The sequence below is a fragment of the Polyergus mexicanus genome, unplaced genomic scaffold (assembly GCF_030449975.1).
Source record: "Polyergus mexicanus isolate NDT 795.1 unplaced genomic scaffold, iyPolMexi1.0 SCAF_15, whole genome shotgun sequence".
NCBI lineage: Eukaryota > Metazoa > Arthropoda > Insecta > Hymenoptera > Formicidae > Polyergus > Polyergus mexicanus.
Genome location: NW_027223335.1, coordinates 3,277,474 through 3,301,633, shown reverse-complemented (window position 1 = coordinate 3,301,633; position 24,160 = coordinate 3,277,474). Strand labels below are relative to the sequence as shown.

Below are 24,160 nucleotides of genomic sequence, written 5' to 3'. Positions count from 1 at the left end.
ACGGGTTTCCAGGGAGATATGTTCGATAGTAAATCCCGCGATAAAGGTTCACCGATGATATTAAAAGATGGGGAAAAACGATTTGCTCGGGACAGGACATCAGGCATGGCCGCGATTATCTTCCGGGTCACGTGAGATTGAACGATCAATCTAGGTAACGGCTAATGGGTAACAACTCGCGGAAAAGCTCGGCGCATGTTTCCTGCGCGCGGAAAATATTTTGTCGCCACGATTATGTGTTTTGCACTATGTCTTACGAGCGTGTAACTTTCGTGCGCACGATGCATTTGTAATAATTAGCAGTTATTATTTTAGCAGTTATTATTTTATCACGATACAAAATATGAACGCATTGTAGACAAGAAAAATATATGTATTTCGCATAAATTTCTTATAAAAATATAGTCTTTTTAGTCGTAATTTTATTGTGTTTTAAATATTATATATATATATGATTGATTGATTACTTCTCAGAAATTATATCGCCTTTTAAGATAAAAAACAGATAAATTCGCTACAAAAATAAAAAAAAGAGAAGCTTTTTATCGCACAGCTCCATGATTTGAGATATCCGCGATAAGAAATGCGCGCAACCTAAGATTTCCTTTCCCTATTATCATGTACTGATCTCCCTTGTAGAGATCGACAGGTGGAATGAACCAGTCGGATGCAGCTTCTATTCTCTAAATAAAGGAGGAGTGCGAAAAGAAGGAGCACGATCGCGGAACCAACAAGACGGATCGGGGAAAAAAAAAAAAAAAAAAAAAAAGAGGAAAACAATCTAGAACGAATTGAATTAGAAGACTGTGCTCTTCATTACTAAGCCATCTATTCAACAGTTGACGCTCTACTTTCCGAACACGTGCGCCGCTAGTTTATCTAGTTCCTGTTTGCTGACTTTCCCAACCTCATTTTAATCTACATCCCCGGAGTGTCACGCTAATTCTTTCTTCCTTCGCCATAGCGTCCAGATTTAAGTATAGGAAGCGGATGACGGAGATGGAAATATCGACGAGGCTTTCTAAAGAGTGGAATATAAATCCCACAGCTGTTATCGAGCGATATGAGAGTGAAAGTGTCGAAAATTTCATATTTAAAAAATGCAAAGTTTTCATCCCACTTGTTATTTACGAAACGTATTACAATTATAATTCACAATATTACAACTAATTTATTTATTTATATATAGCTATTTAACTATTTAATAAATGATTAGAAAGTATATATTGTCATTAAACAGCATTTCTTTTAATTTGTCCAGTGTCGGAAATTATTTTTTCTAAATTAGTATTTGAATTAAAAAGCAATAAAAAAATTGACTTTTGCTAATTACGTGGATATAAAGTAACTTTTTTAATTCGCAACGTTCTTGATTCAATCTACCCTTCCAAGATTTTCTAATTATTCTGAATAGTACAATTGAAGATTCTTATTCTTATTGACATAGATTCTGACAGTATTTGAAAATTACACCGTATTTATTCTTAGCTATGATAATCGCAATTAAGAAGAAGCAAAACTATTCTAGGTCAACTATTTCCATTTCATCGATCATTCTAAGAAGGAGCTAGGAGTTCTGATAAGATGTACGGCCCAATCGATTTCAATTCGCGGACGTAACTGTAGACGTAATAATGTGCTAGTAAATTATAGAAGCTCAAAAATATAGGAAATTTATCAAACGTTTTTCGTATTTTTCTAGAACATAAAGGATTCTCATCAATTTTGATACGAAATAATGATAAGAAATATGGTATATCGAAAAAATGTAAACGTCAATCTAAATTAATAGTAATTTAATTATTAGATATATTTCCACATCCCTGGTGTCACGCTAATTCCTTCTTAGATCGAGCAATATGAGGAAAAGTGTCATAAATTATATGCCAAAATAATTATTTGACACATAATAAAATTATATAATAATTATAATAATCAAAATAATATAATAATATAAACATAATATTCTGATTGCTTTATTACATTTCGAGACATTTAGTAGAGATATAAAATAATAAAATCGATCCTTCTTTCACGCTGATAAAAATTCTACCGATAAAAATACAAAGTCCTAGTTCCGCTCGGATCGGGAACCGCTAGCAAAGTTCGCGAATAATTCGCGCCGGCGAATTCAACGTCGGAATTATATAATCCAGTCTTACGGCGCGATGTTACTCTACCAGAAATTTATCGACGTTGCGCGACGCAGCCGGGCAGCAGTCGATGCAGGGCACGTTTCGCCAAACGTGACTTCCTATGGAATGAGCGAAACCGCGCGTGGCCGCTGCCCGGAGTTGCCCGCTCGCAGGAGCCCCGGCCGCATCTACGTTATTGGGATCAAATCCGTTCTCTACGCAGAGCGAAACTATCGTTGTGGTTTTACCGGGATCTTACGTAGGATATGACAAGAGGTACGGTGAATGACAACGATCGCGGCTCTGAAAACCGCGGCATAGGAGTAACGATTTAAGCGATGGACAAATTACATATTTTGTATTGGAGACATAGATGTAAATTACGATATTAATACGAAATGGTATAACATGAGCGTTTAATAAATAATATGATTTTCAATGATATATACATACATTGTCTCAATGAATGATTGGCTAAAGGCTAAAGTATAAAATGTATCAAAAATATGATTGAATATCTCTGCTTCTTATCAAATTTACATAAACGTGACTATTGTTGTATAGCATAAGATTCACAAATCTTCTTTTTAAGATATCATTTTAATTCATTCAAGTCTTTTTGCACGGAATATTTTGCACGGATTAAAAATCTATATATATATATATATCTTGTATTTTTAAATGGAAATCCCAATTTTTTACATAAATCGATTCCTTGCAATATTTTGCATAAAAAGTTATAGGGGTACAATGGCCAAAAGTTTAATAGTTTACGAGATATTTTATACTTTATTTTATTACTTTACTTGGACATAATTTTACAATAAACTATAAAATATCTCATAAAATTATTTATTTTGCAATAATGTTACCTTAATATTTTAAGCTGAAAAAATGAGAGACGTCAATTGGTGTAAAGAAAATAAAACAAGATTGACATTGAAATTTCCGAAGCGCCTCCACTCAAGATGAAACTAATGACGCCATCTTATAACCCCCTTAGAACCGAACAACTTTTGTCCGAAACATTTCTTTCTATCTTGCTTTATTTTTTTAGATATTTAGGTGTCTCGATATAAATGGTCCCACCATGTATATATTTTTAACCGGACAGTATCGATTATTGACTTTACGAATTAATCTCATATGTACAATCTGGCACTGAATATAGTTTGACGACAATAGCATTAGCGAGCGTGTTTGCACGAATATATTTCCAAAGTAAATTAAATTTCGTTTTGACGGAGACTAATGAACATTTGATCAAAACTTGCTTAAATTATCGTCATTTAGCTATTTCGATATTTGACGATATTTCATCAATCGCGCGATATATTCTGATGATAATTACAATCACTCAGTGACGTCGATACGCGTGTGTGTTAAAAATTCAAAATATGTCAAGTAAAATTTTTATAGATTGATTTTTCTCGAAAAACGGTTTTTTATCAATTAACGCATATAACACTTTATTAATAATCTATAAATTCTCTCTTTGTTATTAAAAAGCATACTATAAATATTGCAACAAAAACATCGTATAAATGTTTCCGCACTTGTAATGAATTTCGAAACCATCAATCATTTAAACAAGTTATGTTGCGATAAAAACTTTACAATTCTTCCGATAAAAAGATCGAGTTTGCTATGTAACAACTACGTTTAACAACGAGCAGTATCGAGAATAATAAGTATCTCTTATCGATTAATTACGTGCGATAGCGCAAGTTGGAAGAAGAATACGTATACGCCAGACTATGTCGTACCTTCCTCCGGGATTTCAGCGAGTCCTACAAGTTTTCAATCCCTCTCGGGGATTCTCTTTTCTTCTAAAACCCCCGAGTCTTCCATCGGTACCAATGTACTATTATAGTTGTAATTCGATTGAAAATCCCATATGGTTTGTGACGGAATTACATTTACTCAGCCGCAATAATTTCTTTTTCTAACCAACGTAGTGTAAACATTCGCCTTATCACAAAAATTAAGTAAAAGCATGAATAAATATAGTGTACAATTTTTATACAAAACGCAAAAGCATAAATATGAAAAATATAAACCTATATATATATATATATATATATATATATCGATATATAAATTATTACAAAGAAAGAATATAAATATAATTATTATTTTTATTTACATATAAGATTAAGGATGAGATTCTCAAAATGCATGCATACTGATATAGGTAAATATAATGATTTATTTTTTTTATATTAAGCCACGTGTACAATAGATTCTTATTGAAAAATATTTGATCCGTTTGATAAAAACCGCACACAACGATAGGCAATAGAACTAATTGTAAAACTAAAAAATCTTTGCCATATTAAATTTATATTACTCTTCATACAAGATTGAATTTGTAACCGAAAAATGTAACCGGAATAATTTCAAATAAAACCTTCCTCTCCTCCCAAAATTTTCAACGAATCAAAAAAATTCGGATTCTCCTCGATGTATTATTTAGTGCCTTACTTCATTTTTCCTGTTTCTATTCAATCAGAGACGGCGCAATATAAATAAAACATCTCGTCTAAATTTCACAACTCAGGGTTGCTGATACAGAACGAAAACTGAAAAGTGTACGTGTGTAACTGGTTAGAAACGCTTCATATCGGTTCCCGATAGATTCGCGTTAACAGCGTCTGCTAGAAATTTTATCTCCGAGTCGAATATTTGAAATGATATTACGATACAACGGGATACTATGTAAGAAGAAAATTGTTTGTAATGGTATATAAAGTTGTATGATTATATAAAAGATACTTGCATAACTATATTACATCATACTATAAAAATCACACTTTAATAGATATAGACGAGCGCGTGCTTCCATGCATGTACTTTGGTATATTTCAAACTTTTTTTGTTAATAACTTTTTAATAAGCAACGAGCGACGATTAAATTAGAAGAAAAAGTTACTCAGAATTATGTCCTCGACAATGTATTGTATATCAAGGTCAAGGGGCTGGGTCTCTTTTACGCTATATTTACCTTATTTTTAAATATCCGCATTTTGATAGCTCGATGGGATTACGTAAATGAAATGTTCAAGGCGTCGCAGTTACGCGTTCTCTCCCTTGTTACGCTTGAAAAAGGAACGACAATAAAGAACGAAGCTCGTTTCTGGTCCCGCGAATTAAGCCGAGAAAGAAAAAAAAAAAAAAAAAAAAAGAGAGAGAGAGCAAAATACTTGTCAGAACCTTCCAATGTGGACAACTCAGAATATACACAATCACGGTATTTGATTTTCATTTCTTTCCACGAAATTTTTAACTAATGCGAAAATTCAGAAACTCGAAAGAAAAAGTGTGAATTATTAAAGTACAATCACGAGTTTACGTAGAGAAAGAGAAAAAAATATAATAAAATTTCTCATGTTTATGACAAATTACAATAAATATAATGTAATTCACCTAAGATTTTTATTCATTTCATCGCAATATCGTATCAACAGTTTAGGAAAAGAGATACGAGAAATTTTCTTTTAATTGTTTAAATAATTTTTGTTACGCTCCCCAAACTTTTTAGGCCACAAAACCATATGATGGAAAAAACACAATGGAAATTTCAGATACTACGGATTGATAAGCGCCTCATCTTACAGATTAAAAATAACGTCACCGAGAATACCAACGGAAGAACAATGGCGGCAGTAACAATTCGTTAATTAAATCAAACGGCGTCAGAGACAAAGAGAGGGAAAATCCTGCGCTCTCTTCCAAACCGATAGACTGGCGAGATAGGCCGGGACACTCGAGGTTTTTGCCTCCAGTAATTGGTACGAAAAATTACGAATGCAAGAATAAAAGCGCGATTTGATGAGATTGAAAGGCGCACACTACCGCTCTTAATTACTCAGCACTATCGGCAAACTCAGTCTTGCGTTATGAGGTGGTTTCACGGAACTAACGACGAATGACTTGGCCGCTTTTCTTTGTTCTTTCGCGAGATGTTTGTTCGTGCGAACAAAGTAGAGCGATCTCCAAGCCTTTTTTTATAATATTTTCATAATATACACAAAAGTGATTTTAAAAAATTCAAGCGCAGAAGAATATATATATACTACGAAAAAATGAAAAGTGCAAAATTTGCACTCTTATAATTACTTTTATTATTATCAAGAACATTTTCTATTCGTAAAATAGTATACAATATATTACGTGTATCGTAAAATATTAATAATCTGTCTTTTACGTGCAATATTCTTATAAAATACTATTACGTGTGTTAATATGTTATTAAAAATTGTTAGTTGTAACAAAGAAGAAAAATCATTAAATCATGATTTATATAATATAATTCATAATTCACGTACCTTCGGAGTCCGATGTGTCGGACAGAGGAGGCTCATTGGCGATGTACTGGCGGCCGCTCAGCAAATTGTTCTCCACGACCGGTCGTTTGTCCTCCAGCTGTCTCCTGAAGCCACGATGGTCGTCCTGTGAAGGAGAAACGTAAATCGTGAAACAAAAATAACGAGACAAGGAGCATCGGTGTCTGGTGCAGTGCCAGGTTTTCCCTTGACGAATCAACTCTTCGTCGCCAAAGAGGCTTTAAAAAATCAACTTTGCCTTGAGTAAATTCGTCTGTTGACTGCGATAAATAAGATAGATAGATTGGAACTGATGTCGATGACTCGGTTATATTACTTTAAAAGCATTATTTGCAAACTCTAGGATATTAATTAATTTAATAAGCAATTAATAAAAAAAAGCATAAATACATTTATAAACGCCAAAACGGACATATTAAGAGAACGGGAAAATATTGTAATTATTTATAGACTTTTTTTTACAAAATAATACGATGACAAAATTAAATAATAAAATTTTTTTTTACATTACAATTTTATAACGTAAATATTATATCATCGGACACTAGTAGTGTGTCGCGGCGCAGGAACATCAACATACATATGTATTCGCAATTGCAGTTGACGAGACGCTACAGCGGGCTTGAAAATTAGCCCACTGCAGTCGACGAGAAAAAAAGTCGAGTGGATAAAAAGGCACTCTAACGATATTGCACGCCTGCTGGTTAACGAGATTATTTCTCGTTCATGAGGTTAAGGATTTGCTGCGGGCAAGACGCCACGAGTTTCTTTCTGCACGTCGAAAGACGCCCAGACGACATGTTCATCTAGTTTCCGTCTTTTTTTATGTCGCTACGAGAAGAAAATTCATCGCAAGCGTTTTTGACTGTCGAGGTTGCCCAAGGTTTTTTTTTTTTAAAGAGATTCTTTTCGCGATTGCTTTACATTAACCAACGTAATTGATGATTGTAATTAGCTTTGCACTTGATATTTGTATATTTTCGTAGTTCTCTTTAACATATATCCGAAATATATAAATTAATTGATTTAACATTCTGTTTTTCAATCTTGCATCGATATTATTTTGAACGATTTTTTTTTAGCGTTTTAACGCAAACCACAGTGAGCGTTGTATCAATTCGCTGGTGAAAAACAATTGTTTTTTTTTTATTTAAGAATAAAATTACACATATGTCTTTAGAAGTGCAGATCTTACCTATACTTTTACAAATCGATTGGGAAAATAATAACATGATATGAAATATTTCACAACAAATAAAGACGTACGTTACGTAATTTCTAATAATATTTATCATTTTTAAAATTTGTCTTTATAAAACGTAAGACATACGGAACAATTATTTACATCGTGATTTAAGCTGTTAGTTATTTGTCGCCCCACTTGTTTGTTAATAGCAATTGGGAATTTGCGAGATAAATTTTGAAGAAGAGATATAATCTGTCAGAAGAAAAATATACTATTAAATAAATAAATTGGTTAAATTGGTGTTCCGCAGAACACAGATTTCACGATATACTGGTCATTAATCATTCTTATATTTTTCTTATTTTCTTTCCCCGCTTCCCATTTCGAAGACTGATGACGCAACGCGCGGTGAGTGATAGAAATCTCATTGCGCGTTTGTTTTCTTGCGCCTCGTAATTCTCATTGTACAGATTTTTCTTTCAAGGCCCTTTTTTACGAAATATAAATCACTTGTTTAAGTGTAAATCATATATCTTTTTATACAAATATATTATTGTTTTGTTAAAGAATTAAAATTCCTTGTGGCGCTCTAAATAAATTACAAACGCGGATTGGTCATAAATATTTATACTCTGATTGTAAATTGCATGAAAATTTACGCGCGACACACAAGCTTAGCCACTAGTCAAGGCGTTAATAAAGAAATTAGAAGGACTAAATTAGAACTATATCCGTTCAATTAGGTAGTTGAACATTTTCTAATTGCAGCAAGATGACGAGTTCTCTTATCAATGCGGTTATCATCCTACGAGAGATTAATTACAAGATACGTTCGGCAACAATGCACCGATGTCTATCACAATAATGTATGCGCATCTGACGCTAAGAATCTTCAGCATTTAACTGTAGTCCGTTTAATTATCATAACGAAAAGGGACAAAGTATTTCAAAACAATTTTATTATTTATAAAGTTCCACAAAAAAAAGAAGAAAGCTCTTTGTCCCATATTTAATATGCGTGCAAGGGGACAAAGAAGAGAAATATTTACACGACCAACAATTTAATTTCAGAACAATTTTATCATAGAATAAAACGTGCTCTTTCTCTCGTATTTTACCATATACACGCATGTGCTGCAACCAATAATAAAATTGTTTCGACGCATCAAATTATTAAATGCATTATAAAATTCTATGGAGAAAAAAATAACTTTTCCTATTTTATACATACGATGTAACCAAACGAAAAGAAATTTAAACACCGAATGATCAGTTGGCTGATTAATAAGTGTAAATGAATATCCAGAGTAGAGTTCTCATAATCTCATTCCCCAAATAGATTTTTTTCTCAACAAAGGTCTGTTTATTTTTTATTTACGATTTATCCGCGCAGACGAATCCTACGCTATTGTCCATCAGGTCCATTAAATGTTTCACGAGCCACACGAGCGTCGACAGACCTCTCCGTAAACATTTGGGGTAACGCTGCGGCGGGAGATCCGGGCTTTCCCAAGCCGAAAGAAACACACTGGCATAAATTTCGAGAGTCGATACTCGACTAAAGTGCTCCTCCGAAAAATAACTTGCAAACGCGACCGTTGTCGCGTACGGAGAGAGAAAATTCCGACGTGGCAAGGCCAGAAACGAAAATATCAATCGTTCGCACCGTAGGTGCACGGGATAAAAATGGGCTTGACGAAAAGCGAGGGTGAGCGTCCGTTAGAGTGCGTAAAAGATACGCATACTCTCTCATCGCGCAGTTTCGTCGCGAAATTAAAATCCATCGCGACGTGCCGCGAATCGGTACGATTCTACGATCGAAGTATCCCCTCTGGCGTAGGCCCGTGCATATCGCGGCCGTTTTCATTCACAAATTGTACTCGCGCGAAAATCGTATAAAATGCAGGCGCGCGCGTTCGTCGCCGCGAATTTAACGACGCCGTTTACGTACGCGCGAGTTTACACGACGGTCGGAATATCGATCCACGCTCGCTCACGAACGAATAGAATTTTTCAGGGCGGTTCGCGTAAGAGAAACGACCGTCGACGCTCGTTACATGACGTCGTTGCGGGGGCGACTAATTGCGCGCGCGATCGGCTTTCATTCCGATTGCGTGGACGCAATAAACGCTCTTTTAATTACGCGCAACCCTCGTTTCGAAATTTCGATACCGAGACGAGTGTCAGTTCAATGCAGCGGTGCAGTTTTGTATCTGATGAAATGAAATCGCTTTGCTATTGCGTGTCACTTTAATACTTATAAAAGTTTCGCGAACGTTTATAAAATTCAAGATCTCGCTCTGTGCGCTCGTGTGTCTTATCGCAAAATTCAATTTACGCAACGGCAGTTCGCCGGACTCCTATAGAAATATGCTCTAAATGTAAGAAGCGTCAAATAATTTATTTTATAAAATGGTATATCAACGATAAAATATATTTTTTATAGTAAAATAATTATTGTGATAGAAATAAAAATAATTCTTCAAATACTTCTTGACGACTGCCAAGTTCAATAGCTTCTCAAATGTTGATCGGTTGCACAGTTATCACTGCCACTGTTTTACATATATGCTTTAATTCACTTAAGGCTTTAATTACAGGCTTTAATTACAGGATGGGTAAATGAAAGGCTAGTGTCTATAATAATATTGCAAGCGAGCGTGGCTTAACCGTCCAAGAAAAGAGCCGCGTCTCCGTCGTCAAGCGTTAATAAAATCAACAATGCATAATTAAAATCGCTGCAGGTAAACGCTTCAGAATTTCACACGGGTTTACATGTGTTAAGAATATTTGCGAAATTATTTAAAATCGATGCATATGCATGAGGGTAGGATTTATTAATTACTGGCAGGTCATTTAAATTGAATCTGCGTATGATCGATTTGTATTAACCGCAATTTCCCGATGGCGTATCAAATTTCAAACCGTAACGATAATCTCGTCGACGATAATTACACGAACGTCGTTCATTTAAATTGCCACGTTATTTCGCTGATGAATATGAAAAAAGAAAAACAATCGAGAACTGAGGAGATTAAAGGTTTGAGGTGTCGGGAAAAATGATCTTAATTGGATCTACGGAGGGAAGTCTGGATAAACAATCACGTTAGGAAACGATTGTTGGAAAACGGTTGCAGTGCGAGAGTTGAATTCTGTATCTGAAGGAATGTAGAGAACGCAAGTAGGAAATGTTGCGGGGTAAAACCTGAGCAATGCGATTGCAACATTTTCGCAAATCTGCGAAACGGGTCTCTAAAACGAAATATTCAAATTTTTCGCATTGCAGTGAAATATTGCGCGAAGAATAGACTTTTTGATATTTATAATATTTTCATGAAAAGGTAATACGCTGTCAGACGGAATTATATTTGCGTTACGTTTTGTTTTTTGTCAAAATACTAAATATATGGATAATATTTTTAATTCGATTATATTATTTATCTCTCGTTATTATATTTAACTGTCAAATGCGAATTAAATTGAAAAAGTTCGATAATATTTTTCTGCAAAATTTAATTCTAATAATATATATTATGAGATACTAAAAAAAAAAAAAAAAAAAAAAGTCTGAACTAAAGGCTCCACTGTTGAAATTTTTTCCGTTTTCATCGATAAATGTAAAAATATAAATTATAAAAATATATATTTATCTTTTCCTCGTGATAATTGCAATAAATTAATATCATTTTCGTGTTAAATGTCTCGAAGCAATCATATTTACGAAAGAAGTACGTGAAGCCAACGAGTACGCAATCGGTTGAGCACTTTACGCTTTCGTTTGAGCAACTAAGGATAATCGATAGGAATTTCCTGTATTCTACGACGCAAGTGACAAATACGTACGCATATCTAACCGGACGATGACATCGAGGATCTGGTCGAGGAACATAAGGCTTATCATCTACGTACACTCGGACTCGCTATCTATGTATTGTATATGATACAGACGCTTCTGCCGGCAACACGCTCGTTCTAATCAGGATTAATCCAAACTACTAGTCTGCCTTTGTACACTATCGCGCGAAGGATACTCGTATAAATTAACACGGTTGCATCGGATGTATATCTTTGGATACGTTCAATTGTGTGAACGAGCATGTTCAATTTTTAAAAGAATTAATGGTTATTAATTCGAGAGAGTAAAACGAATTATTTAATAGATTATGGTACCACATAATCGGTGCTAATTTCATTTTGAATAGAGCGCTAGCGCATATCTATAATTTAGAATATTACACAATATTAGAGAAAAAGATATTTTAATATAAAAGAGAGATAAGACAATATCATTCAAAGATTTCTTTAAAATAAATAGAAAATATGTTTCTATTAAACAAAATTTAGTGAACTAAATATTAATTTAATTAAGTAAATTCGACAATGAATTCAACTAAACCGTTTAGCGAACAATTGACGTGACAATACATAATCGAGATGTGCGTTTCCGTGAAGCTTGACACGCATACGCGGTGAGAATACGTGAACGTTCATTCTGCACGAGCTGCCGCGTTTCAAAGAGACAGTTGAACACTCGCTTGTCTACAGTATCCGAGGTGAAAACTCGCGAGTTTCTCAAAGAATGACTATGCGAAATCGATTTTAGGTATAAGTCATATTCAGATAATTTGACTTGAAAGTTCAAAATTGATGCCGTTGACGTGAACTGAAAATAGAGTACGCTCGTCTGAGAAAAGTAAACTTTGCATATTTTTCACACGAGTTTACGTGGACTAATCGAGACTCGACGAAACAGAAACCAAAGTAATCTGTACGCGAAACAACATTTGGTAACTTACTTGTTGTTTTTGTAGCGCAGCCACATCGCCGCAAACGGGTCCTAAGCCGGTGAGCTCTGTGTCTTTCCTTATCACCCATTCAATGAGTTCGCGCAACGATAGCAGCAAAGCATTCCAATGTTCCGTGTTGCTTTCCAAACGATTTCTGCACAGAAAAAAAAATATACGTGCTTTATAATAATTACTATTCTATATTAAATCCTAAAATATTTACAAATATTCACAAATGTTAAAAAAATATTGCTGTTCCTTATATATTTATTTTGTAATACAAATACGAATACACACGATGCATACAAGTATACTTAGATAATATGGGTATAAGTTAACATCGTAATATTCAGTTTTCAATGAAAGTAGTATTTAAAATAAACGATAATGATAAAGCATTAATTAAGTATCGAAAGATTAGTTTGCGTTGGACTTTTGCGATTATAATCAAAATCAGACAAAAAGTTACGTCTCCAAATGATGGCATACACATTTTAAAAGATTCGTAGATGCTATCTTAGATATCTATCTGAGAGATATTGCGTCCTCTCGAGATAAAATGCTGATGGACATTCATGCCGTGATACGAATTTCATACGATGATGCAGCGGCGAGAAAAATATATGAAACGATTCATCATAGATGGAAGTAAAAATAGTAGTACATATTTGTCGGGGATGGACAGGTAGACGCTGCCGAGATAGAAGAAAAAGAAGAGACTAGTAAGGCAAAGCGGCGAAGTGGATGAGAGAAGGATAAACGTAAAGCCTTGATGTTGCTGGCGCCAAAAGAAACATCAGACGATGAATGAGAAGAGAGGAACGATGATGTGAGAATAGTGATGAAATAAATTGATAAGACGGAACAGATAGATACTTAAGATAAGTGGATCAAGGCTAAAGTGATTGGAAAGAGCGAATGGAGCGTAACACATCGGGGATGTATGATGGAAGGAGAGAAAAAAAACGGTGACTTCTCTCTCGCGAAAGCGTAAATCGAAGGACAGAAATTTCAAAAAGTGCGAGAGCAGAGATGGTGTATGCTTGCGGATAAAACACGGTTGGAGTAAATACAGGTAAATACAGGAAGCAAAAGAGTCCCGAGAAAATTAAAACGGACGAGCATTTCGAGCGTTGACGCGACCAAGTAAACCGTGCGCGACCGGGAAAAAGGAAACCGATGCTAAAGCCGATCACGGCCAAGAAAGAAAACGATTTCAGGCAAATTGGAAAAATACGGGAAAAGCGATGCAAACGATGACGAAAAGCGCCCGTGTACAAACCGACTTTGAAAGGAGACAAGTAGGACAATAAAGGTAGAAAAGGGACGGCTCGAGTGAGAAAGAATAAAAGATAGAAGCTCAAGGCGACAAGATCAAGGGATGTGAATGAATAGACAACGATCCTTGATAAGTGCAAAAGAGGGTGCTTCGTCAGAAAGTTGGTTAAGACAAACAAGTAGATTGAACGTCTCGGAATAATTTCGGACGAAAAACGCAAGAGCGTAGAAAAATCAGATCAAGAAGATATTTCAATGGAAGAGATAAGAAGGAAACTATGCAAATGGCGAAGTTTGCAGCGGACAAAATTTCCCAGAGATACGACGAACATGGTGCGCGGTAAGTCGACAAAAATGAATGAAGGATAAATATTGAAGGGAGCGATAAGGTATATATAATACCTGCGTGTTTTATTAATAGTAAGTAAATACCATTGAGTGGACGAGAGTGAAATAAAATGAAAGACCGGTGGGAAATCATTGAAAGGCGTGGGAGCGCGAAAAGCTGAATATATATACGAAGGAAATGGTCTCAAGAAGAATGAGTACTCGTCATATGTACCGCTGGGAGAAAGAAACTGAAGCGAAAGGGGTTAGAGCGATACAACGAATAAGACGGATATGGAGAATAATTCAAAAGAGAAGAATTAGGAGACGATCTCGTAGGTATCCGAGACAGTGGTCTCGCGGTCTCCATATGCACGTATAAATCTTATAATATGCATAATATGACATGAATATGACACTGGCAAAAAATTACAACAGGAACATTGATAAACCCTCATTTTATTGTAATACTAAAATTTGAGAGATGGCTAATTTGATCTTTGTAATTCCTTTATTACGAGCGATTCTAATTATTATGCGAATGACATCGATAAAAAAAAACTAATATTAATTATAAATATAATAAAGTTATAATTTGATCTCCTTCTTAACAAAAAAAAAAAAAAAGTGTAGAAATATATTTAATTTCGTAAAGTCTCTATAAATGTGTAGTAGAAATATAAAAATGCTTTTTATATAGAAAATATAGAAAAAAAAGGGATAAGTAACATTTGCGATGTATTCTCTCTTATTTTATTTCCTGTTTAACTTGTCGTCCATTATCTTGTTGGAACTACTTGTGCGCGGATAAAATCCAAAGTGGTCCGAAGAATAAAGAAGCCCCTGCGTAAGGCGAATTAAAGCGGAAGACAGAGGCATAATGCGAGAACGATATAAAGAGGTAGGAAGCGCGAAAGAGAGATGAATAGCGGGAAGAGAAATTCTAGGGCGAGAATAAAGACCGACTAAGGGAAGAGCATCGTCGCCGGTCGGAGGTTCGCGGGAAAAAGGAAGATAAAGGTGTAGAGATACGCGGGCGAAAGGAGAGCGGGAAGGATGGCGGTTGGGATTTAGATTTATATTTCGCTATTGTTGCACCCGCCACCAGCTAGGGCAACCACTTACTAGGTCGCATCCAACAATTCCTTCCCGTTCCTCAACTTTTCCCCTCTCGGAGATCTCCCGGCGACGTCGTTCTCGTATCGCAAAGAAACAGCTCCGCGTTCGGATATATCGCGGAATCCCGCGTACTTTTGAGATTTGAGCGCGCGCACAGGCGCATTGTACGTATCCGTATACACAGATACGTACGCTCACGTCGAATGATATTGCGCTTCTCTTTCAGGGAGATAAGGGCGTAAGGATATTTCGCGCGATGGATGGCGGGGTACCGGGGTTACCGAAAGAAATCGTCCTCATCGCTCCGACGAATCCGCGGGAATAAACTTCTCTCATTCCGAGTATAGCGAATTGATGTTTGCTCGAGAAAACTCGCACAACGCAGTCGCGTGAAGGAAATTAATTTGCGGAATAGTGACCTTATCCTTTTCGAAGATATTGGCTTTTTGTATTGGGATTTAATAGAACAGAGATAATGAAATAAATTAATTTGTAGAATTGCAACTTTGACTAGAATTAGGAATTAAAGATGAAGTATTATTTTAATAAAAATATTAATATTAAAGATTTTTATTCGAATTGTGAGAATTCTTTACCCACCATTTGCAATCGCTCACAGCGCTTATAACTTCTAATAACAATTAACTGACAGCAGCGTACTTTATAGAATACATGTTTGTACAATGATATGGGATGGAAGAGGTTCAATCTTGTAATCTTCTATCTTTTTTTTTTTTTTTTCCAACAAACAATACGAAAAAAGGAAAAGCCTTAATTTCTTAAAAATTGTAAAATCTTAAAGTTTAGCATGGAAAATTAAATTAGTTGAGATTGTGATAAATAATATTTAGAAAGAGAGAGCAATTGTAAATACAAAATTTTATATATATTAAATTAAACAATTTGAATATTATTTCATTTTTATGCGTTTTATGTATATTTTTTTTTTATCGTAATAATACAATATTTTTTTTTTTTTTTTTTTTTTTCACAGGAAAGATTAATTTTTTATTTCATCGCATACCGTACTCGTCAAGATTCATTATTAAATCCGCGCGTCCGGGAATTATTAATTTTAATTAATCACTGCTCATATATAGATACCGGCGATTTATCGTCGTATAATTGAGAAAAAGCGAGGTCCGTGTGATTAATAGGATGTACGTCGGACCTATGTCAGCAATGGAATCTTACGGTCACGAAAGCGAATTTGGCGGAACATTTATTTTCGCTCGTCGTCCGACTGCCAGAAACAGGGGAGCCTTTACTCGCGAAAAGAGATATACTTCTCGTTCGTGCGATCGCATTTCAATTGAATGTTCAGTGAGCGGTGCTACTTTGTCGCCCTGTTCGCGAACGAACATTGCCCTGCTGGCGAGCGATCTTTACGACGTGTCAGGCCGATGTAAAATAAATCATCAAGGAATTTCCTGGACGGCTATAAAAATCTGCCGAAGAAATGTCACGTATCTCGCGCTCACTCAATAAAGTCCCGTCGTAGCCTCAAGTAAATAAATCATGAACAACGCCGTAGCATTAAGATTTTATTGATAAAGTTACGCGTGACGACAACGCAATTGTTTGCCGAGTAATAAAAGTCGTTTAGTACGATAGTTACTCTCTGCATACGACTACGTACTCGACGAAAAGTGAATGTTTCCTTCCTCGTAAAGGAAGAAAATAATGGAGATATATCGTATAATAGAGAGGATTTGATCCGTAAAAATATTTCAAATATTGAAAACGCGTAATCAAAGATACATTCATCAATTTTAATATAATTATATAAATAAATATATATCAAATATTTATATAAAATATCTTTAACAAAACCTTTTCTCTTTTTCATGAAAATCGCAATAATACGATTTCTGCAAAAAAAAAAAAAAAAAAAAAAAAAAGTGATAACGAAATTTTATAATAATAGGAAATCAATATTGCAACAATTTGAAATGAAAGTAAAGCAAGCTTGTTTGAAAATTATTTTCCTGCCAATTACAACAGCTTTTATATAGATAATATAGAGATTCTGATATATAGAGATATTGATTGCAAAATAAAAATAAACTAAAACATTAGGTATAGTAACGAAATAATTTATGAGAAAATATTGTTCCATGAAAATGTTATATTTTACTACCGAAATCACTGAAATTCATTGAGAGACAGATTTTCATGAATACCAGTAGTCTCCATGGAAATCTACAATACGGTTTCAACTCTATTCTGTATTATTTATGCGACAGAAAATTGTAAGTTTCTGCAAAACGTCGGAAGGCATATGAATTTATGAATGTATAATAATATACATTTCACATGTGACAATCCATTTGATAAAAAGATGTAACGTTTATTGCTGCTGAATCAAAACTATTCAGATTTATGAAAGTTTACTTTTATTTGATTTGAAGAAAATTTTGTCACAGTTTTTATGCTAAATGGTAATCTATTCTATCAATATTTGTATATTTCCGCTATTCCGTTGTATTCTAACAATGGAGAAATGTATTAAATCCCGATAGTCAATGTAATTCCGTAGGGAGCTATCAAAATTCATTGTGGCCATCGATCTCTCGATAACATCGCCAATCCGCCATGTGGTTCGCGTTGAATTAATTGGCGTTATAAATAAATTTCGCCTCTAGACGAAATTAGTATTGAAATAGCGACGAATGCGAAATTTGCCCATAAATATTTCGCGTAGTAATGTATAATACCAACGAAACATCTTTCACGAGAGCAATGTTAAATATATTATTATGAGTTAATCGATACAAATACGCTTACGGATATAATGATATGGATATCGGTGGCTATCAATATCCATTATTACATTTCATCTTTGAACAAATCCTTCTCATTGTCAAACTGTCCGTTAAATTAAACGCGCTGATTTTTGAAAATATGTAATACAAGCTACATATATATTAATAAAATAAAAATAAATTTACATTCTTCTTATAATTCGACTCGATTGGCTAATGTTATCGTTAGTATATATAATAAATCTTTTTTTATTGCATTGCTATTTTTCTTTCCGTTTATTCTAATAAATAATGATTGTTAGTTTCCCATCTTGTTCTTATTTAAGAAAACTCTGTCACTGTAAAAACGCAATCTTGAATCACAAAATTGATCCATCGCAGAGCGCATTCATTATTCACGACACGTCACCCTTATAAAACGAAATGTTACCACGCTTCAACCTCTTATCCTTTCTTTACACGTCGATAAACATCTACCTCGTTCCGAGGACTGACGGTGATTCTGACCGAATATCGCGAAAATTCATTCGTCGCGCTGTTTCACGACAGATCCTAGCATAGTTGTTATCGACTCGGCAAACCACATTATAGTAAACGCAGATATTCACTCGATAAAACCCTTTGATCTATTGCGCCGGCGGCGACTCGTTGTGGACGACATCGGCGTCGTCATCATCGCTCTCTCATCCTCGTCCTCGTCGTCGTTGTCGTTGTCCTTGTCGTGCTAGTTAACGTAATAAAGCGGGCAAATGGAATTGCCACGAACGGGCGGAACGCCCGTTATAATTCAACTCGGGGGAACAATTTGCCGGTACAATCCCAATCTGAGTAAGGTCGACTTGTCGCGCAAAACCGGCCCAAACTTCTACAATAAACAACAGCGACAACGTCGCCATTAGCGTCGCGCCGATATCTCTCTCTCTCTCTCTCTCTCTCCCTCTCTTTCTCTGCATTTTCGAAATGCAACTTCGCACTGCGTCCGTCGCAGAATTGAACATTGCGACTTGATAGCGCAAATGGATCAACGATTAAAATGTGAACCGTGTCCGTGGGTGTTGTCTTTATGCGTAATCAAAACGCATGTAGCGATTGATGTAACGATCAAATTAATAAACTTTGGAAAACTTTTTAACGATATTCTTAAAAAAAAAAAAAAAAAATCCATCTCACATCTTTAGAATAGATCGATAAAAAAATTATCATCTGTACATATCATAAATTGTTTGAGGATTAGGATGAAATATCTTGATACCGCTTCTTTTTTTAAACAATATGCAAGATTTCTTTCGTCCCGATCTACCCGTAAATCTCCCCGTAGAAATACATTTTAATAAAGAACGAGAAAAAATTTATTCGAAGAAAATTAATCGTACGTATGATAAATTATTGATATATATATTCAATTTATCGATGTTAATAAATAAATGTAAGATACAATAGGTGTGAGTTGTGTGCCGTTATTTATTCCAAAAAGAATTAATAGTCCCGGACAAGTTCCAAGCCGCTGCGGAACACTATCGAATCCACTATCGGATTGTAGTACCGTTAGAATCGACCACTTGGTACGTATTTAGTAAATTATGTAGTCCGTTCGATAGCAATTCTGATAAACCTCTGGTTTACGTATGAGTTTACTATTGTTTCACAGTTGTCTGTGTTGGTACTATGTTATTTTACGTACCGTTACAGATCCATTATGTATGAGATGGAACGTTATGTATGAGATGGATGTAACCTTTGTCATGCTCCACGCATATTTTTCAATGTTTTAACGAACAAATGCTATCCTTTCGTTTATTCGAAAGATCAAAGATATTTATCCATGGACCCGGGACAAATAGACGATCGAAAGAAAAGATAATATTGTCCAATTTACGTCCGCAACTGTCCAAGATTTCCAAACAAAACAGACAAAATTGATCACATATCATAATCTATTAATAATCTAATAATATGCGTACCATATTATCGCAGATATGTACAATCGTTAAAATTAATGAGTTTAACTCACCGATAGTTGATATGATACGAGTGTCGTTCGTGGAAAGCGCGATACAAACTTTTCGCTCGTAAAACGAGTTTAACAGACGTTGCGAGCGTTTGTACAAATAACAGTAACCCGTATTTTGTCGCGATTCTATGAGTTGTAACCTCCGCGGGTGTAGTATCACAATCGGCCACGCGGCTGAAATAATTTTGCTCATGTTTTTCATATTTACATATCCATCCCTCCCGATTTTATCAGAATATGATAAAAGCGACGATTTTGACACGCGCATTTTGTAAAACTGTCACATTTCGGGAGATACGTTTTAAAATATACGCGAAATACTTGCATATCATGCGTTACAGAATTAATAGTTTAGACAAACTTTCTTTGTTTCTAAAAATTTTTCTATTTCGCAAAACAATATCTATTATCTAAACTTCAATATATTACAAAAAAAAAAAAAAAAAAAAAAAAAACTGAATTAACTAATATTAACAGATTTTATTTCAGCCACTTTTAAGGAAAAAAAAAAAAAATTAAATTAAATTGACTTAATCATTATATTCCCAGTAAACACACTCGCATAGACACATGCTTATGGTGTACAAATCTTGCGAATTACGTTAGTTGAGAAGTTATCGTCCACTCTTGTCAGACTTCAGTATCAATTTCTAACGAGTACTTAAATTATGCGAACCTTTATAATGAATCCATGGAACACGAAGCATCATTAGCGCGGAAAAGTCTGGATTAATATCGCGCCTTTAAGAGCATTTTCTGATTATATGAAGCGTCCGCAGATATCGATTACAAAACGGTCGAAAGAGGCATGTGGTTAATCCATTTTGCGGATTAGCGCGGTGGTGGATCGGAACTGTTTGAATCGGTTTGTGGCATTTCCTAATGAGAACGCAAATACCGGAGCAGGAGAGGGAGAGAGAGAGAGAGAGAGAGAGAGCAGAATTACTCGCTGAACGGGCATGATGCCTGCAGATCGCAGATTCCATGGATACGTTGAAGAGGTTTCGAGTTTTTTTCTCGTCGAGGGTGGTCGAGCGATTGCGCATTAATAATCGATAGGGGTGAAATCAACGCGTGGCAAACTGGTCGTAAAGCAGCAGCCATGATCGTTTGTAATTTGGAAATTATAGCGATATTAGTCGGAATATGCGTTACACGTAGCATCAAAGGCGAACAATATCGATCGAGCGATATAAAGGATAGAGAGAACGCGCATTAAATAAATATATACAATATTACAGTCACTTTATTATTATCTTCTACGATTGATTATTCAAATCTCTTCATTTTCGTTGCCTCGCGCGATGATTAAATACACATAGTTATTAAGGAGATTGTTGCGCAAAGCATACCTGTCAGTTAGTATTCATAGCGTTGTACATCCGCTTTTGATTACGTTTCCGGCTCGAAAACCGCATCAAAACTAACCACAGTTGAATATTTGATTTTCCATGTAAACAGCGAATCAAACTAGAAAGACCAGAACCACGTGCTTTATTTCGAAGAATTCTTTGCATAGATTAAATCCGTTCGTTTTTTTTCCCCCATTCTGAAATAGGAGATAGACCGCAAATTATCTTAGATGAATAATCCGATAACGATCGAGAAGAGAAAGAGACATCAGTGCGTCTCTCGCTGTAGTCGATGAAAACTTTTTGTTCTCAAAAACTTCAATCAGAAATTTCCTCGTTTTCTCACCGATAAAGACTGATATCAGTCACCAAATCTCGTTTCTTTCTTGAATCACGGGCATTGTCATCAACCTTGATCGTCGACACAATACGCGGCTGGTGCGCGGGTCAGATGTTGCGTCCCGATGCATTCTTAGCAAAGGGTCCCTTGGCTGGGGAGTCTTCAGCCAGCCGGAAATTAAAAATTTTGAGCCGGTCAGGTCGTCGGGTCACCAGGGACGCGCTCGTTCACGCTCGATGAACACGAGCGCCTTCCCGTCCACGTCTCTCAACGGGCATGCAGAGACCCAGCCAAAAGGATCGTTCATCGATCCTTGCCTCTGCCCGTCGAATTCCGTTCTCCCGTGGAATCGTCCGCGATTTGTATCCGTGGCATGATAGCTCGATGCCAGCGGTTACGCGCGCGCGCGCGCTTCCGGCCAATTTCCTCTCGCGGGACCCGGGGAGCGGGGACAAGGGCGGAAAAGGTAAAACGGATGAGCTTTAACGGATACCTGTGTCGCACATTCGCGAGAATGTTACAAATTGAGTCACGCTCGCGTTCGTGTGAAAGAAAGTGAAAAATGAGCGATCGCGCAAGAAATATTATAGATCTGAAATAGAGGGAAACAAACAAAATAGACGAACAGGCGAATAATAGCATCCGAAGCTATACAAAATGTGCCTTCTTGATATTTGAGAATTGTGGTTACACGCAGATAAATTAATGATTAACATTTGTTATAAAAAAAATATATATATATATTTTTAGAACATTTCTTCTTCGTCAGATTAATTATTCGCGATATTTTTAACTTAACGCACAATTAAATTACAAATATTATACAAATTAATAGATCATGTTATTAATCAATTTTTAAAAAATATTTTGTAGATATAACTATGTTGCTCTTTATATATATATTCTATGGATTTGTGAGAAAATGAGTGTGTCATTTGCGATAATTAATATAATTATTTAATGCAAATTACGATTTTTCAACAGAACAAAACGATCTCATTTAAATAAACGGCTGATGCTTGGTCGATTTTTTTAAAACAACGGAATGTGCGGAAAAAGCTTTCCGACGATAATCCAAGTTTCTTTTTCGCGAACAAGATGCCATTTCCGTGATCTGTAACGGATTCGACGCTACTCCGTTCGGCTTTTAAATCGAGATTAACGGAGAAAATCCTACGCTCAATCGATTACCCTCATAAATGAAATCCTGCGCTCATATGAAGTAGCCCGCTCCATACTGCGGCGCATACGCAGGATTTAAAGTCACTGAGTAAACGTTGTGTCGCATCTGGCGCGAGGAGAATGTAACTGCCTGGCAATAAGAACGCTCCCGAATACCAACAGGGCTCGTACACGTTTTCTGCCGTCTTTTATATAAACCAAACGTAAGCACTTTAACATACGGATACGTATTAATTCTCTTAGTTCTCATAATACCGAGCGCATTTGTGAAACTTGAACATTTTTCAACTTAAAAAAATGATTTAATATAATATATATAAATATAATTTTCATATTACGAATATACATCGCGATAAATGTATATAACATTGCTTAATCGATAAATTAAAATGTAACTTATGTAAAGATATCTTTTTAGATGCATTAATAAGACAAGTAAAAATTATTTTACGCTCATGAAAACTGACATTATTATTTATATATCAATATACGTGTATTAATATAAGCTAAAGAAATTTTTAAAGAGATCCAAATATTAAATTTGCCCAACGATAAATGGATTCTCCAAACGATCGTTTAACAGTTTCCCTGGATAAACTGGTCCTAGATTATTTGCATAGCGGTATCAAATAAAGCTTGCTGCATTTAACGCGTGCTACCGTCTACGTGATACCACCTAGTGTGGCACGGTATCTTCTTGAGATTAGTATTAAGCTGCACCTTATCATACTTTAAGCTCGTGCCGTACATCAGTTGGGAATATGTTCCTGCGAGCCGACTGGGACCGGTAAGTTACAACCGGCGAGGGAGGAAATGCCGGAAGGAAGTTTCGGACGGTGCGCGACAGATTTGTCGGTGTCGTCGACACAATGAACGCTTTTGAATACCGGAAATGCGTCCTGGAAGTACGTTTCTACGATATAGATCCGAGAATAATAGGATTCATTCTACGTTACGGTTAAGTAGATTACGTAATTTTTATCCTTATTCAACGAAGCGAGAGCAGCTGCGTTCTTAATCCTTAAGCCGCGTGTAAGAAGTATTTTACATTTCTAGCGTAATTATATACTACAATATATATTTTTAAACATTTTTTTATATAAAAAATAATGTGAGAGATTATTTTATATAATTATTGTCGAGTAACCACTGTACAACGCATATACAGGATAAATATATAAAAATTAGGATAACTTATTACTGTTTTCTTAAATAAAAATACAGAGAGATAATAGAAAAAATTTTCTATAGCTTGATCTAAAAGTACAATTAATAGTACGATTCTATTGATCAAGACCTACATCCGTATTTTTTATATCACCATATATACCC

The 24,160-nt window shown here is 35.3% G+C and overlaps 1 protein-coding gene across 4 annotated transcripts in view; it reads right to left on the bottom strand.

The window, feature by feature from the left end:
- The window catches only part of LOC138939822 (dystrophin, isoforms A/C/F/G/H), a 413,267-nt gene that overhangs the window by 61,406 nt on the left and 327,701 nt on the right, over window positions 1-24,160 (bottom strand). For all 4 annotated transcript variants that reach the window (XM_070308019.1, XM_070308020.1, XM_070308022.1 and 1 more), the window contains 2 exons: window positions 12,464-12,608; window positions 6,464-6,587 (listed from right to left, as the gene is read on the bottom strand). In XM_070308019.1, coding sequence (XP_070164120.1) covers window positions 6,464-6,587; window positions 12,464-12,608 — 269 coding nt within the window. The remainder of the gene's footprint in view (window positions 1-6,463; window positions 6,588-12,463; window positions 12,609-24,160) is intronic.